Source organism: Malaya genurostris, chromosome 3, assembly GCF_030247185.1.
Source record: "Malaya genurostris strain Urasoe2022 chromosome 3, Malgen_1.1, whole genome shotgun sequence".
Taxonomy (NCBI): Eukaryota; Metazoa; Arthropoda; class Insecta; order Diptera; family Culicidae; genus Malaya; species Malaya genurostris.
Genome location: NC_080572.1, coordinates 160772138 through 160787641, shown reverse-complemented (window position 1 = coordinate 160787641; position 15504 = coordinate 160772138). Strand labels below are relative to the sequence as shown.

General features: G+C 36.8%; 1 protein-coding gene across 1 annotated transcript; it reads right to left on the bottom strand.

Annotated features, from left to right (window-relative positions):
* Positions 1–234: 234 nt before the first annotated feature.
* Positions 235–14468, bottom strand: LOC131438494 (23 kDa integral membrane protein). The gene is made up of 3 exons (XM_058608570.1): positions 14254–14468; positions 1501–2004; positions 235–1441 (listed from the first exon to the last, which is right to left on the bottom strand). Exons 1-3 carry the CDS (start codon positions 14350–14352, stop codon positions 1295–1297), a joined length of 750 nt encoding a protein of 249 aa, XP_058464553.1. The 5' UTR covers positions 14353–14468; the 3' UTR covers positions 235–1294.
* Positions 14469–15504: the final 1036 nt, after the last annotated feature.

Genomic DNA, 15504 nt, shown 5'->3' with positions numbered 1-15504 from the left:
ACATACATACATTCATACATACGTACATACATACAAACATACATACATACATACTTACATACATACATACGCACACACAGCCATTGCTCAGCCCCTCCGGGCCAATTTTTACTTCTCGATATTTCAAGTGATTGCGTAAACTTTCTATATGAGAAAGGCAAAAGACTATTTCTGAAATTTTGGTTTTATTTGGGAACAGAATTTATTTCATGGTAACAAATTTTACGAAGCATGTATCTTATTCAATCTATTGTTTATATTTATTTCATAACCTATTTAAGAGGAACACTGTTTTATATTAGCTGTACTTATGTCATTAAGGAAGCTAGCATAAACGCGAGCTGAATCAACGATTCCATACTGAGGATTATCATCGACTACGTCATGTCACACATTTTACTTTGTTAATGAATTTCAGTTTAGTTTAGTAACTAATCAAAATATTCATTATTTTTATAGTTGATAATTTCATCCGAATTACGCTACGAATCGGTAACTATTTGTTTAGATACGCTACATAAATTGTGGAAATAAGCATGAATTCGTATAAATACAAATATATAAAACGAATTGATAGATAAAAAATGACAAACATAAAATAAATAGTTTTGAGAATATATTTTTAAAATTATCCTTATCGCCCTGGTTGGTCTTTAAAGTATATCTATCACCCGGGTTGGCGGTCCAATGCATAGGAAGCTGGTCTTACAAGACAGCTATCATATGTTCGAGCCCCAATCAGAAAGAATTTTAGTGTCAGTAGGATCGTAGCACCGCGAAGCCTGTTGATGCAGAAAGACCAAATTTTACAAAGGAAAGTAATGTCCAAACTGTTCTTTGCTAGTTCTAAACTATCAGCTAAAAATAAAATGAAAAATAAAACCTTAACCCAAAAATGCCTCAAAATCGACGTAATATTCTAGAGATCATTTTTTTATTAAAAACTGTAAATATTGTATTTTTCATTCTACCATAAACTTGAGGATTTTTCTTTGGTCTGTTTCAGAAATTTCATTTTTTATATATTAGTCTGCTTGTATATATGATTCATACAAAGCCGATAGTTACCTGACTTTCGAGAGATATTGTGAATAAGTGATATTACTGAAAAATACACTGATCAAATGAAAATATAAACAAACGATTCCGATAGCTACGAAGATAACAAGATGGTAACTAATCCCGTATACCCAAAACAGTTTCCGGGTTTTGCTTACTATTTGGAAAGAGTTAAGGGATACAGTATCGATTCTTTCCATTTGTACAACATCAAATGTTAAATATACCAATGTCTTTAGTGTCTGTCACGCTTAATCACTGAAGATAACCAGCAGGCAAATAATATACCAAGTAGCTGAAAGGCGGCGATGGCGAAACCTACGGCAATGAGCACAACTGCATTTTTATCAAAATGTTCCTTTAGTTTCATCAAACATCCTTCCTGCAATGGGTTGAGTTAAAAGATTATAACGTATTCTACGAACGTATCTCCTATCATACCTGATAATAACGATCCATAAACAGCGGTAGAGCATTCTTGCAATCGTTTGTTTCAGTGTCAATTAAATCTGGTTTGCAGCAACTGGCCGGCATGGTCCGGTTATTGTTATCATACCAATCCTTTGGTCCCTGGATGCCGCAACACATCATTTTCTTATGAACACTATTCCATGCTCCCATGTCGGCACTGTTATGTCTGGTAATTGACTTTTCTAGTTGTGTTTCAAGAGCGTTTTGAAGATCGGCTTTGAATGCTATAGCGGCTATTGCAACTGCTACTTCGATAATCAGAACAATTAATAGAAATACTGCGAATGCATTCAAAAGTTTCGGAGATTCTTTTATGGCACCATAGCAGCCGAGGGATGCAACCAAGAAAACTAAAGTTCCAACTACGATCAGTACAACCGGTGGAGCAATGAGTTTGTCCTCGACGAAATGTTGATAATCGTTCACATCAAGAAGCACCAGTATTCCAGCGATCAACAAAATCAATCCGGATACCTATAACAATAGAACAAAACATGCTTTAATGAACCTAGTGGTGTAGTGATGCCCTTTTCATATCATTAATTTTTCCTTATATATTTCGTTTTCAGACCAGATTTTTGAACTGATTTGTGTTCGGGATTCGAATCAAGAATTTTGATTCAACTTCAGAATTCATTAACAAAATTCAGAATATGAATTATAGATTTGCATTCTGGAACTAAATGTTAGATCTGAACTCCGAACTTTAATTTCAAAAATGAGTACAAAACAAAATTTAGTTCCGGAGTTCTAAAACAGAAATTAATTCCTTTACCTAATTTAGTTTCAGAATTTGATTGCAAAACTCAGTTTCAGTATCAATTCACATTTAGAATTCAGAACCTGCGTGCTGAAGCTTAATTCTGAACATGGATTTTGGTGCTAGATTCTGAAAATGAATTTAGTTCCGTTATTCTAGAACTAAATCTATGACGTGAATACTTGATCTGGATTCCGAAAATGAATTTTGCAACTGAACTCTAAGCCTGTCCCATATTTCGAATTTAGTTCTTGGTTCCAGTTGCAGAATTCAGTCCTAGTCCATAATTTAATTCTGGTGTTGATAAATAAATGATCGAAAAAAAGACACAACAGTTTAAAACATTGGATGAATTCCGAAAATCGGTTCTTTTAAAAACTATCAAAATATTCCCAAAGAATTATACGAAAATTACCTTTACTAAGTATCTAAATCTACAAAAAAGGTGTTTTTGTTCCATGTTATTCAATTGTAAGGTAGAATATCTTTGTCATCAGTAAGTCGTACCAAACTATGCATCGTTACAATTCTGGGAGCGAAGTGAACAAAGTTTCAAAATTCACACAATCTACTAATACGAACGATTTTCTATATTCTAAACCAGCATGTCAGGTTTACTCGTATTCACGTCCTCCAGTTATGTATGTGACATTACCCAACCACCTTTTTGCCTTTCTCATATAGAAAGGTTAAGCAATCACTGTGAAAACCGACTTTCGAACCGAGGCCCAAGTGTCGAGTGTCATATACCATTCGACTCAGTTCGTCGAGGACGCAACATGTTGGTGTGTATATGTGTGTATATAACGTTTTTTTTGCACTAACTTTTCTCGGATATGGCTAAACCGATTTTCACAAACTTAGATTCAAACAAAAGGTTTTGTGGTCCCATACAAAATTCCTGAATATTATTAGGATCCGACTTCCGGTTCCGGAGTTATGGCGTAAAATGCGCAAAAATTGAGAAAATAAGTGCTCCAACTTTTTTCGGAGATGTCTAAACCGATTTTCACAAACCTAGATTCAAATGAAAGCTCTTTAAGTCCCATACTAAATTCCTGAATTTGATTTGGATCTGACTTCCAGCTTCGGAGTTATGGGGTAAAATGTGCAAAGAATTGAAAATATGTGTTCTTACTTTTCTCATAGATGGCGCGACCGATTTCCACAAACTTAGGTAGAAGATGCTACCATAACCTTTTCAATTTGTAAACAGCTATGTCAAGTTTATATAAAATTAAATGTGGCAACCCTGCACGCTATTCAAAATTGAACGAAGCACACTGTGTGCTAGGCGGTGGTGTTTTTTCTCCCGTATCAGCCGTACCGAGTTTGTATCATTTTGTAAGACAGTTTGAAAGTTTTCACACTCATCGCCCTATAATTTCGAAACCGGAAATTGGATCTGGTTAAAATTGCACAATACATTTTTAGACACTGATAGCTCTAATTTGAATCATTATTTGTGAAAATCGGTTTAACCGTTGCTGAGAAATCGTGAGATCTGTTTTTGTAGCTTTTCTTCACTATTACCGGAGCATTCGGAAGCGGAAACCGGGGACTAATTTTTTTTTGTCATTAGTATTGTTTTATTGTTAAAAATTTCTATTTACATTTCATGTTCTAAAACAAAATTTAATTCATTTGAATTCACGATAGTACTCTGATTTATGAAGTTCATATACGTTGTGAACATTTTTATAATTTGTATTTTTATTATTCTCGGTATTCCGCTTAGGGCTGGTAGGATGAGATCGGTAAAAGATAGTCGTCGTCATCCATGTAGTAATGATGACGTTTTCCGTTGCATAAGTGTCCATGCGTTTCCCACTCGAGGGCATTCGCAGGATTTGTGTTGCAGTGTTTCAATCATATTGTTGCAGTGTACGCAGTTCTCACCGTCAGCTCGATGGATGATGTACATTCGTTTTCTATGCTCGATTTTCCTATTGACTAGAAGAAACATATCACTCTTTTGTGCGGACGATAAACCTCGGGAGTGTATGTTAGACCAAATTTGACGCCAGCTTGCATGTGGATGCTCTCTTTCTACTTTAGGTATTTCTGTGTCAGATAGGTAGAAACTGTGAATCAATTTTGCGGACGGTGATTGCTGAATATGTGCTGGGATTACTGAGAGTTGCTGTTTAATTATTTTTAGGCGCGGGCAGTCCGCTGGTATCGAAGGGTGGATTGTATTATCTCGTAGCAATAACGATTTGTAGAAAGGAAGATGGTCTATTTCTGCGAAATGACGATTCAAGAGCAATGATTTGCATTTAAGTGCCGGTAAATGAAGATTGAGACCGCCTTGCTGTCGATCTCGTGCTAATTGCATCATCGTAACACGGGCTGGGATTCCACGCCACAGGAAATTCCCCATTGCAGAGGTCATTTTAGCAATGTGACTGCTGGATGGTGGAATAATAGACGAGAGATACCAGATGCGAGACGTGGCGAAGATGTTGAGAAAGGAAACTTTTTGTAGAAGTGTCAAGGATCGCATTGAATGCAGCCACAGCAGACATGTAAATTTGTTTACTGCTTTGTCCCAGTTTAGTTTAATCATTGTTCGAATAGAGTTTGTGAATATAACTCCCAGTATCTTAACTGTTTCCCCTGTTCCCCTGTGTGTAGCCAAGGTATGTTGAGGGGGTTTCCTTCAATGTGACCGATGTCGATGGAAGTTGTTTTAGCCAGGTTGAGCTTCGCTCCTGAAACACGAGCGAATAGAGAGAAGACATTGATGATTTCCTCTATCTTTGGAATTGTAGTAGCGATGATACTAATATCGTCTGCAAAGGCGACGATCAAGTCACTTCCACACACGTGCTTTAACTGTTTCAACAGTGGAGTAAGATAGATAGCAAAACACAAGCTGCTGATTGGGTTTCCTTGGGCAACCGAACGTTGGATAGGGAAAGGAGCCGATAAGTGTCCGTTGACAAGTAATCGTGACGACGATCGTTCGGCTAGTGTGGAGAGCAGTTCTACTAACCTGGGGTTTATGCCGAGTAAGCACATGGTGCCGAACATGAATTTACGATTGACCCGATCGAAAGCGTGATCCAAGTCGAACGATATGAGTTTCGCTTTTTGTTTTCGTTGGATCAGCTGTGCGACTTCGTCTTTGAGCGAGAGTATGGCTTGAAAAATGTTGCGATCGGGATTAGAGCATTTCTGGGTATCTCCTAGAATTCTGTGAGCGCCTACTACTCTCTCCAGCCTGATTTTGAGTATACGAGACAAGAGTTTGTAATCGTAGTTGATCAGCGAGATAGGTCTATACGAGTGAGCGGTGTCACCAGTGTTCTTCTTTTTCACTAGTACGGTAACACTATTCACGAAGTCAGGAGGGAAGTTCGATGCCAGCGTTTCGTTCAGTACGAGATTGAGTTCTCGATGTATGATGTCGAACGTTCGTAAATAGAGTTCTCTCGTAATGCCATCGGGTCCCGGAGATTTTTTTGGTGCGCTCGTTTTTATTGCTGCAAGAATTTCGCCAGTGGTTATCTCAGTCATACAGCACTCGTTTAGCTCATCATTTTCTGGGATCACTCGGTCGCATACGAAGTTGGTATCTCTTTCTCTTTCTGGTTCATCATCTGTGTACAGTTCACGGTAGTATTGCAGCATGCACTGTTCTATATCTTCGGAGCGTTCAAGTAATTCGTTTCTCTCGTTCCATAACTGTACGATCGTTGTTCGTCTTCTTCTTCGTTCCCCGAGTTGAAATGTGGATAAGGGCTCATCAGCAACATATGTTTCGTTATTGCGTACGAACATTTGCGTGGTTTCTCGCTGTAGTTTTAACATTTCAGCTTTGAGGCGGTTGATAGTCGTCAGCATAGAGGGATCTTGGTAGTAGTTGTCATATGCTACGCGAAGTTGGGTGTATAATCGTTGGTACTCGTTATGTAGTCTATCGTGAGCCAGTTTGTTCTTCCATCGAAAGAAACTTTTTATTTTATTTTTGGCAAAATATAACCACCAGTCCATCCACGAACGAAAGTTGCGGCGTTGACGGGTCCAATATTGCCATTTGAATCGGAACTCTTCAATATTTTCAGCTGTTAGAAGATGATTGCAGAGAGACCAGAAGCCGTGTCCAGATGCACGGCCGAGATTTGACAGGCAAATTCGAATCGTGACCGCATTGTGGTTCGTGAATGAACACACGAGAGTTTCTGCTGTTCTGAGTTGACTAACGAGTCCAGAGGACACATATACGCGGTCAAGCCTTGACATAGAGTTGTGAGTTAAATATGTGTGTCCTGCGGTACGGGGATATAATTTCACCCAGGCGTCGTGAAATTGCATTTCACTGATGGTCGCTTGCAGCGCATGGCTCCCATTATTTCCAGTACTGTCACACTGCCTTAACACGCAGTCAAAGTCGCCTGCTAATATAACATGCTCGATTCTGTGTCGAAGATAATACGAGAGAGTGGTTCTGAAGAATCTCTCTCGTTCTGTTCTGGCTGCTGATCCCGAAGGCGCGTATACATTGCATAATGTTGTGTTTTGAATCCGAACAGCTGTTAGACGTCCGTCTAGGCTTCTCTCGACGTGAGAGAAACGAATGTGTTCTTTCAGCGCGATCGCCGTTCCTCTTCTGGCATGATCAACGTTGGTTATTATGTTATAGCCTGGTAGACACAAATGTTCGTTTTCGACCTCCTGCATGAAAACAATATCTAACTCCATTGTGCGGACGAACGAGTGTAGGGCGTTTAGCTTCGTTGGATTCGTGATAGTGTTGATGTTGATGGTGGCAATATTGTAACTGCAGAACTCTATTATAATGCGTTGGGGTCGTTTAGCGGCTCTTCGCCATTATCTTGTCGTGGTTTTTTACCAGGTGGTTTACGTTGTGATCGTCGGCTATTAGTTGAGGCTGAAGAACGATCGGATTCGTCACCATCGTTTTTACGATCGGAGCCCGAATATCTGCTTATCACGTCAGTCTTACTGATTGGTTGGTTGTTGGGGATTTTGAAATTACTCTCGAGAGACAATGTCGGTTGATTGAATACTGGCTCAACGGTAGAGCGAGAAGGTTGTGGATAGTTTGAGCTCGAGGACTGAGGCATGGAATTCGCACTATTTTGCTGATGAGGCATTATGTTCTCTCTAGCAGATGGCTTTGCTGTTGCCGTCGGCTTGGGGCGTGGTGTTTGTTTAACGACCTTTGCGTAAGATCTGTCTGTTTGGTCCGCATTAAATTTTTGGACCAGCAACTTTTTGTTTTGGATACATGAAATGCCATTATGGACGGACTCATTGCAGTGCCGACATGTTTGCTGTTGACCATAATACGTCACAGCTGTAATCTCTCTATTTATAGTGACATATGAAGGGATATTTTCTTTCACCAACATCTTTGCGACTCGCACACCAGTTGGAATGCCACCGAAAGCATACTTTTCGTCCCACATTAGTTCGTGTATAGAGAGTACGTCTCCGAAAGCTTTTAGACATTCGATAATTTTCTCGTTCGACACATCTTCGGAGAGATCGAAGAGTTTTACCTCCACTGCTCCGTCTTCCATCGTGATGCGAATTTTGTAGGTTTTACCATCTATCTCTGTCTCGTGTGCGTTGTCATGGTCTCGTACAATTTTTTGGGCCAATTCCAGGTCATCCACCTTGATAAAGACGCAACCTTGGCTTCTGCTTGGTTGGATACGAACAACATGTTGCTTTTCCAATTCAAGCACTGAACTGACGAACTTATGAAGTTCCTCGTATGATGGCTTCCTTGGAAAGTGTGCGAAGTCGATGCGAAACGTGTTTTCGCGACGTCTCATGACGAGAACTACGATACTCGTCTTCGAGAAATAAAACCAGTTGGGCCTATAATGCCCGATAATGAAACGCGAATGAAATAGTCTGTGCACGACTGCCGAATACTAGCTGAACCGAAATTAAACGTCTGCTTGACTCGGAGACTGAGTGCTAACTGGGGTCGTAAAGTAGATTTATATAAAAATCGCGTTATTTGAACGAAACTGTCAATACATGTAAAATTTGACTAACAATAATTTGTCTATTATTTAGCATTTCAATGATAAGTGTTAACGCCAATAATTGTCAACACATTGAAAATTACATATGTTCTTCGTTTTAATTTCAATAATATCAATTTTGATATCTAGTGGTGTAATGATCTCTTTCTCATTAAAGTTTGTATGTTTAATCAAATGTAGGGGAAAGTGTTATATTTCCCCCCCCTTAAGAAAACTTTGAGATAATTCTAAATGTATGATTATATTCTCATATTCAATACGACTGACAAACATTTTTTTTGGCGTGATGGGTTAGTCGATGCCTTTCACGCAGCCCACCTGGGTTCGATCTCCAACCCCGCATATAGGGTCAGAAAGCTTTTCTGGCCCGAAGAGGCGAATGACGATAAGGTTAAAACTTCTATAATCGAAAACAAAAAAAAACATAATTTTTAATGGTTCCGGTGTTAGTAATGAGAACTGATTGATATTAACACTTTTTTCCGAAACGACCACATTCACAGTTTTTTCGCTTGTCTTGTGTGTCTTATAACGAATCAGTGATAGGCCACAAACTTTCATAGCAGAAAGATAATACGAAAAGATAGTGTTAATGATAAAACTTTTGTTTAGAAATGTACCCAGCTCTACATTTCCAACTCATTTGACCGTTATTGAGATATAACCGGTGCACGGGAAAGGGGGGGGGGGGGGGGGAGTAAAGCGAGGACATTTTGTTTTTAATGAATATTTACCCTATTCAAATGAGATATTTATTACATATAAAGATTTGCATTGTCTTTAGTAAATAATAACCCGACTAAAAACTATTTTTATCCTAAATATACGTTACGCTAAGAAATTGTTCAGAACGATTTAACAACTTTTCTTTGACTCACTTTGTCCCGTGTAAGGGGTAAAGTGGGATACTTTATAAAACCTAACGATAATGCTGTTTACATTAACAAATATTTATGAATATTTGAAAAACCAATATTCCGTCAACAATTAATGGATAGAAAATTATTTATTTCCTTTTTACAAAAACGATTTTATGAACGATTACAATGGATATAAAGTGAAATAAAGTATTTTTGTGAATCGAAATTGTATCAGTATGATTTACCAGAATTTTCACCCAATCGGGTAAAGTAACGTTAGCCATCTCAGAGAAAATTGAGCGAATCCTTTCTATAGAGAAATGCAAAAACTCGACCAGAATAAATTACGTGTTGTAAAATGTGGAACACGGATTGACATGAATATTCAAAAGTGTTCAGAAATTGAAAACAATTGTTCATTTTTCCTAATGATTTACATAATTTGTGCACACAACTGAAGAAGTAATCTTGTCAAAAAAATGCGAAACAATCTTTGAGGATAATTTAAAATTAAATATTTTTTTTGAGACTACTTATTTGAAATACCATTGAATTCCAGCAATATTACACACGTCACTATACGAAACCTAACAGACGTATTTCGGATATTAATTACATCCTTTATCAGAGATACTGTTTATAAGTCTGTTGCAAAAACGTAAGATGTAGGCTAACCGATAAAAACTAGAAGAAACAAGTAACTGGGACTAGAAGAATGAGGTGACTGAAAGAAACAGGTAACTAGGACTTGAAGAGTATTTTCAAAGTTTGTTAGTGTATTGTATGTTGATTTTCATTTTATTCTGCATAGGTAACTTTAATATCTCTATGTAAATGATTGATTATTTCTAAGAAAGCTGATGAACCATTGCGTTTGATGATGCAAAATATATCATCGACGTACCTCAACGAGTAGGTAATAAACCCTGTATGTTTATAAATAATTCGCATAAAAATGAGGAGAGAGGATTACCCATTGGTACCCCTTGTGATTGTTTAAAAAATTCACCTCTGAATTTGAAATAATTCACATCTACGCAGAGTCGAGTAAGACCTTACTTAACTTTTCCAGAAACTGTTGCTATATTGTTGAAGTAACAAATCTGCCAACAGGTTGATTGAGTCGTTCACTGGGACACTTGGGAATAAAGCGGTTACATCGAAAGAAACAATAATTTCGTCATCTTCTATTTCACCTGAGTTCTGAAGTTGAGTAGCGAACTCTAGCGTGATAGCAACTAATCTACTTAATTTTTGTTTGGCATAGATTGAAATTCTCCTGTTAGCCATTTGAAGATTTTTTTAGTAGAAGCACCCACTGAAGAAATGATTTTTCTTATTCCCCGGTTTGTGAACTTTAGTTAGTCCTTTGGTTTTGGATAAAGAAGGGTTAGAAACTTTGAGGTAATTAAGATTGATTTCCACAATTTTCTTCCTTAACTTAATGAACTTATTCACGGAACGACCGAAATCAGCATTTTCGCGAAAAATTTAGTTGATTTGCTGATTTTAGTTAGTTATTTTTTGAGACAACTAAAAAAATCTTACTTTTGCTGATTTAGATTTTTTATTCTCATTCCCTTAATAATAATAAAATATTTGTTGAAATGACTATTTTTTTTAGTTGAATTCACAAATTAAACGTACTGTCATTTCTTAGCTAAGGCACACTTCATATCCAGTCAACTAATTTTTTAGTTGAATTAAAGAAATATAATGTTGTTTTCAACCAATATGAATGGTTGAATTGGCTTCTGCAATCTGCAGCTATATGGCGCCCTGTCACCGAAACGGTAACACCTTAATGACTACTAGCCACTAGATGGCACACTACTGCCGAAAAAAATTCAGACGCGGTTGTCTTTTCTATATTGGCAGGTATAAATACGATGTTGTGTTGGAGAAAAAGACATAAACGAAACGTAAACATCTTTTTGAATTTTTTTTTCTAAATCACTGTTTTATTCATTCTCACTGAAAACTTTGAGCACTCGGAAAACAAAAACCGAATACAAATAGTACACCGGACGGCGCAGCTCGGAAGGTTTGAAGATACAAAAAAACTTCATCACAATTAGAGTGAAACATTCGAAATTCACATCACTGCTCCGCGTAAAAACATTATTACGCACAATCGCTTCAAGTGCGCACAAATTCTGAATAAATACACTTTCCACTAACAGTTTACGTCATTATTACATATCGGTTTAGAAAATTATATAGGGATATATCGTAACACATGCGAAAAACATCTAAACAATTTGCGAGCAGTTTCAACAAGACTGTCCCTTTTAGCTTTTTAATGGATTGTTTTGCTTTGACACTGCTGTCCTTCAGTAATGACGGTGATAGATAAATAGAATCAAAGTTTCTGATTTTAATAACGAAATTAGTTGTCAATGAGAATTTCGTGTTGGATTGAAATATTGCTGGTTTGTGTCCAGAATATTCGCCAACTAAACACATTCTCTAAAAATAAGAGTTTTTTTCAGCACAGTAAATTCTACATTTTAACTAATTTTATAGTTATTTTGGAAATTTTGTTGTTAGAATCAACTAATTCAAAAACAGTAATACGAATTAGGCGCAGAGCTAATTTCGGTCGTTCCGTGTTCGATTCATTATAGGCTTGGTTTTTTATGGATAACGGTGAAGCATGAAATTTAGTCTAGGGATATTAAGCTTAAAAATATCAGATGTTTCGAAGAACGATACCTCTTGTTACTCATTAAATAAATCTCTTGACAATCTCTCATTCTTATTTTGCAATGACGCATAATGAGCGCGGGTACCTACTATGACTCGAAAAATTTTGTTACATTCCAAAAGGCCATTTTTGATATTTTTACATGAGATTATATGTAAGAAAGGTAAATTTATAAAATAAAGGGGACTGTGATGAAAGTTTTCCAGCGGTCAAATCATTGACGCTTCTTAATGATCGAATCATTAGTGTTTCCACGTTGCGAAGGACATTGCCACATTCGATGTTTGATGCCTATCTTTGCATGTAATTACACACGGAACGACCGAAATTAGCTCTGCGCCTAATTCGTATTACTGTTTTTGAATTAGTTGATTTTAACAACAAAATTTCCAAAATAACTATAAAATTAGTTAAAATTGAGAATTTACTTTGCTGAAAAAAACTCTTATTTTTAGAGAATGTGTTTAGTTGGCGAATATTCTGGACACAAACCAGTAATATTTCAATCCAGTACGAAATTCTCATTGACAACAAATTTTGTTATTAAAATCAGAAAATTTGTTTCTATTTATCTATCACCATCATTACTGAAGGACAGGACAAAGAAAACAAAAATGAAATTGGTTTTATTAACAAGTTTATTAGCTAAAAACTCATGAGAAGTGTCAAAGCAAAACAATCCATTAAAAAGCTAAAAGGGACAGTCTTGTTGAAACTGCTTGCAAATTGTTTAGATGTTTTTCGCATGTGTTACGATATATCCATATATAAATTCCTAAACCGATATGTAAAAATGTCGTAAACTGTTAGTGGAAATCGTATTTATTCAGAATTTGTGTGCACTTGAAGCGATTGTGCGTAATAATGTTTTTACGCGGAACAGTGAAGTGAATTTCGAATGTTTCACTCTAATTGTGATGAAGTTTTTTTGTATCTTCAAACCTTCCGAGCTGGGCACCGGACGTGTACTATTTGTATTCGGTTTTTGTTTTCCGAGTGCTCAAAGTTTTCAGTGAGAATGAAGAAAACAGTGATTATGAAGAAAAAAATTCAAATCGATGTTTACGTTTCGTTTATGTCTTTTTCTCCAATACAACATCGTATTTATACCTGCCAATATAGAAAAGACAACCGCGTCTGAAATTTTTTCGGCAGTAGTGTGCCATCTAGTGGCAAGTAGTCATTACGATGTTACCGTTTAGGTGACAGGGCGCCATATAGCTGCGGATTGCAGAAGCCAATTCAACCATTCATATTGGTTGAAAACAACATTATATTTCTTTAATTCAACTAAAAAATTAGTTGAATGGAAATGAAATGTGCCTTAGCTAAGAAATGACAGTACGTTTAATTTGTGAATTCAACTAAAAAAATTAGTCATTTCAACAAATATTTTATTATTATTAAGGGAATGAGAATAAAAAATCTAAATCAGCAAAAGTAAGATTTTTTTAGTTGTCTCAAAAAATAACTAACTAAAATCAGCAAATCAACTAAATTTTTCGCGAAAATGCTGATTTCGGTCGTTCCGTGCACTAAAAATACCAAGAGTGGGAGGGGAGTAACCATTTTTATAAGCGATGAAAGCTATTGAACTAGTTCCCGTTCTAAGCGAACCAGTGCCGACAATGAAGTGCCGCCGGTCAGAGGTAAATAAACGTCCACGGGCAAGCTTTTCATGTTTTTTCTACGCAGGCAGTACAGGCGAGCGGCTATCATTAATTGAATCGGTTGATATTTGTCTTGTGGGTCAACAGACACCGTCCAACACACGCTACTTGTGTTGAATCATAAATGTGGCTACAGCAATAGGTTATGGTTATTACCATTTGTACTGACCCACATTTTCAAAGGATACTGTCGTGGACGCACTTGTGTGAGTATAACTGAAGAATTTGTCATCTTTTAGATAAGAAGAAATAATTAAAAAGTAGTACAAAACTGAAGCCTCTTTCTTCAGTCCGACGCAACAATAAACTAAATTTCAGATATGAATAAATTGATATGTTAGCAGGACTCATCGCTGCCCAAATATTACGAATTATTTTAAAACAAAATATGAATATGACGTTTCCTTCGTGTGCCTGGATTGGTAGCTAAAAGCAAAAGGAATTTTTCTTACAAGTCAGTTGTTATATGTTCACGCTTTGACTTGCAAGGAATCTTGCAAGAACTCCAAAAAGCGCGTGTAAAGATTATTTAATCAAAATAATATGTTCGGCTGCAACGGTATGTGGTATCAAGACTGTTTTGTGTTCAAATATATTTAAGTTGAAGTTATTTGCAAGTAGTGTTTCGAACAAACCAAAACGAAATTACAAACGAAAATTACATTACCGTTGGTAGAGTTGTATCATTGTTTCTTACCGCAAATATCAAATTAAAGACAAACAGTAGATATTTTATTGTAGCCGTTCCACACGAACCTAACCGGTCCCTAATGCTATCCATCAATAAGGATTTCATTTTGCAGTATCACAAAACACTAAAATAAAACCTTCACAGGTTCCTTAAATTCAGAACTTGTTTAACTAAAATCCGATTAAATCCCGAGAGTGCACTATTTCAACAAATCCTTTCGACCGCTTGAACTAGACTGAATCAATGTTGGCGTGTGGTCATTTGAGTATCCACCACTTTATTATGTACGGACGTTGTAGGGTTTTCCATTTCATTTTCGCCGCCTATCCAACACCTGTCTTTCCCTGAAAAGGAAATACCCCGCGCTTCTCCCGAGTGAACTGGCCGCACGTTGTGCTACTTTTTCCGCGGTGTTCGCGATCCTCGTAACAGCAGTCAAAGCCACGCAACTGGCGTCAGTAGCGGTCAGTGCTTCCACCGTCAAGGAAATTTCCCTGCCAGTTTCCATCGGAAAATGTATTTGTGCTTGGTAGAACGCGTTATTTACTTTTGATCTACATTCATGCTAGCCTGATGTAAATGGCTGCGGCGAGCTTTCGACGGCATTTTTTCCATTACACTGGTGAAGTTTGTGTTCTGAACTAGTGTTGTGCTTTGCAGCCTGTAAATATGTACTCATCGGACAGGAGATCGTCTATTCATACAAACACAACCGAGACCTACATATGTGCTATATCAAAAGGTTTATTCAAATCATGTCCCGCTTTCTAGACACATTAATTCTCCTGACAAAACCACTAGAGGCATGCAAAGACTTAAACATTTATCTTCAAGACTTTTTCCAAAAGGACAGTTGGAATCTATTCTATTCGAAAAACAAATAGAACTGTTTATTGTAATGTAAAAATAAAAAAAATAGCTACATACAAATAATAGCTGAGAAACTAGGTATACAAAATAATTTAAAGTAATCGTCCAGGTCGAGAATAGTTTAGACTCAATTCAATAATTTAGAAAAATATCTGAATATTTCATAACTCAGTGGGCCAAAGAATGATCAATGTATTGTCGACACTCTTATAGTTTTTCCTTCCTTATATTTCAAAAACTCCATCTATCTCAAAGAGAGATAAAAAAAGCCTATATTAATCCTATATTAATCCACCTGTGTGTGTGCCTTTCATATAATCTATTATAACATTTATCAGATTAGATCATCAGCCAATAGCATTCTGCCATTCCATGCATAATTGTGTG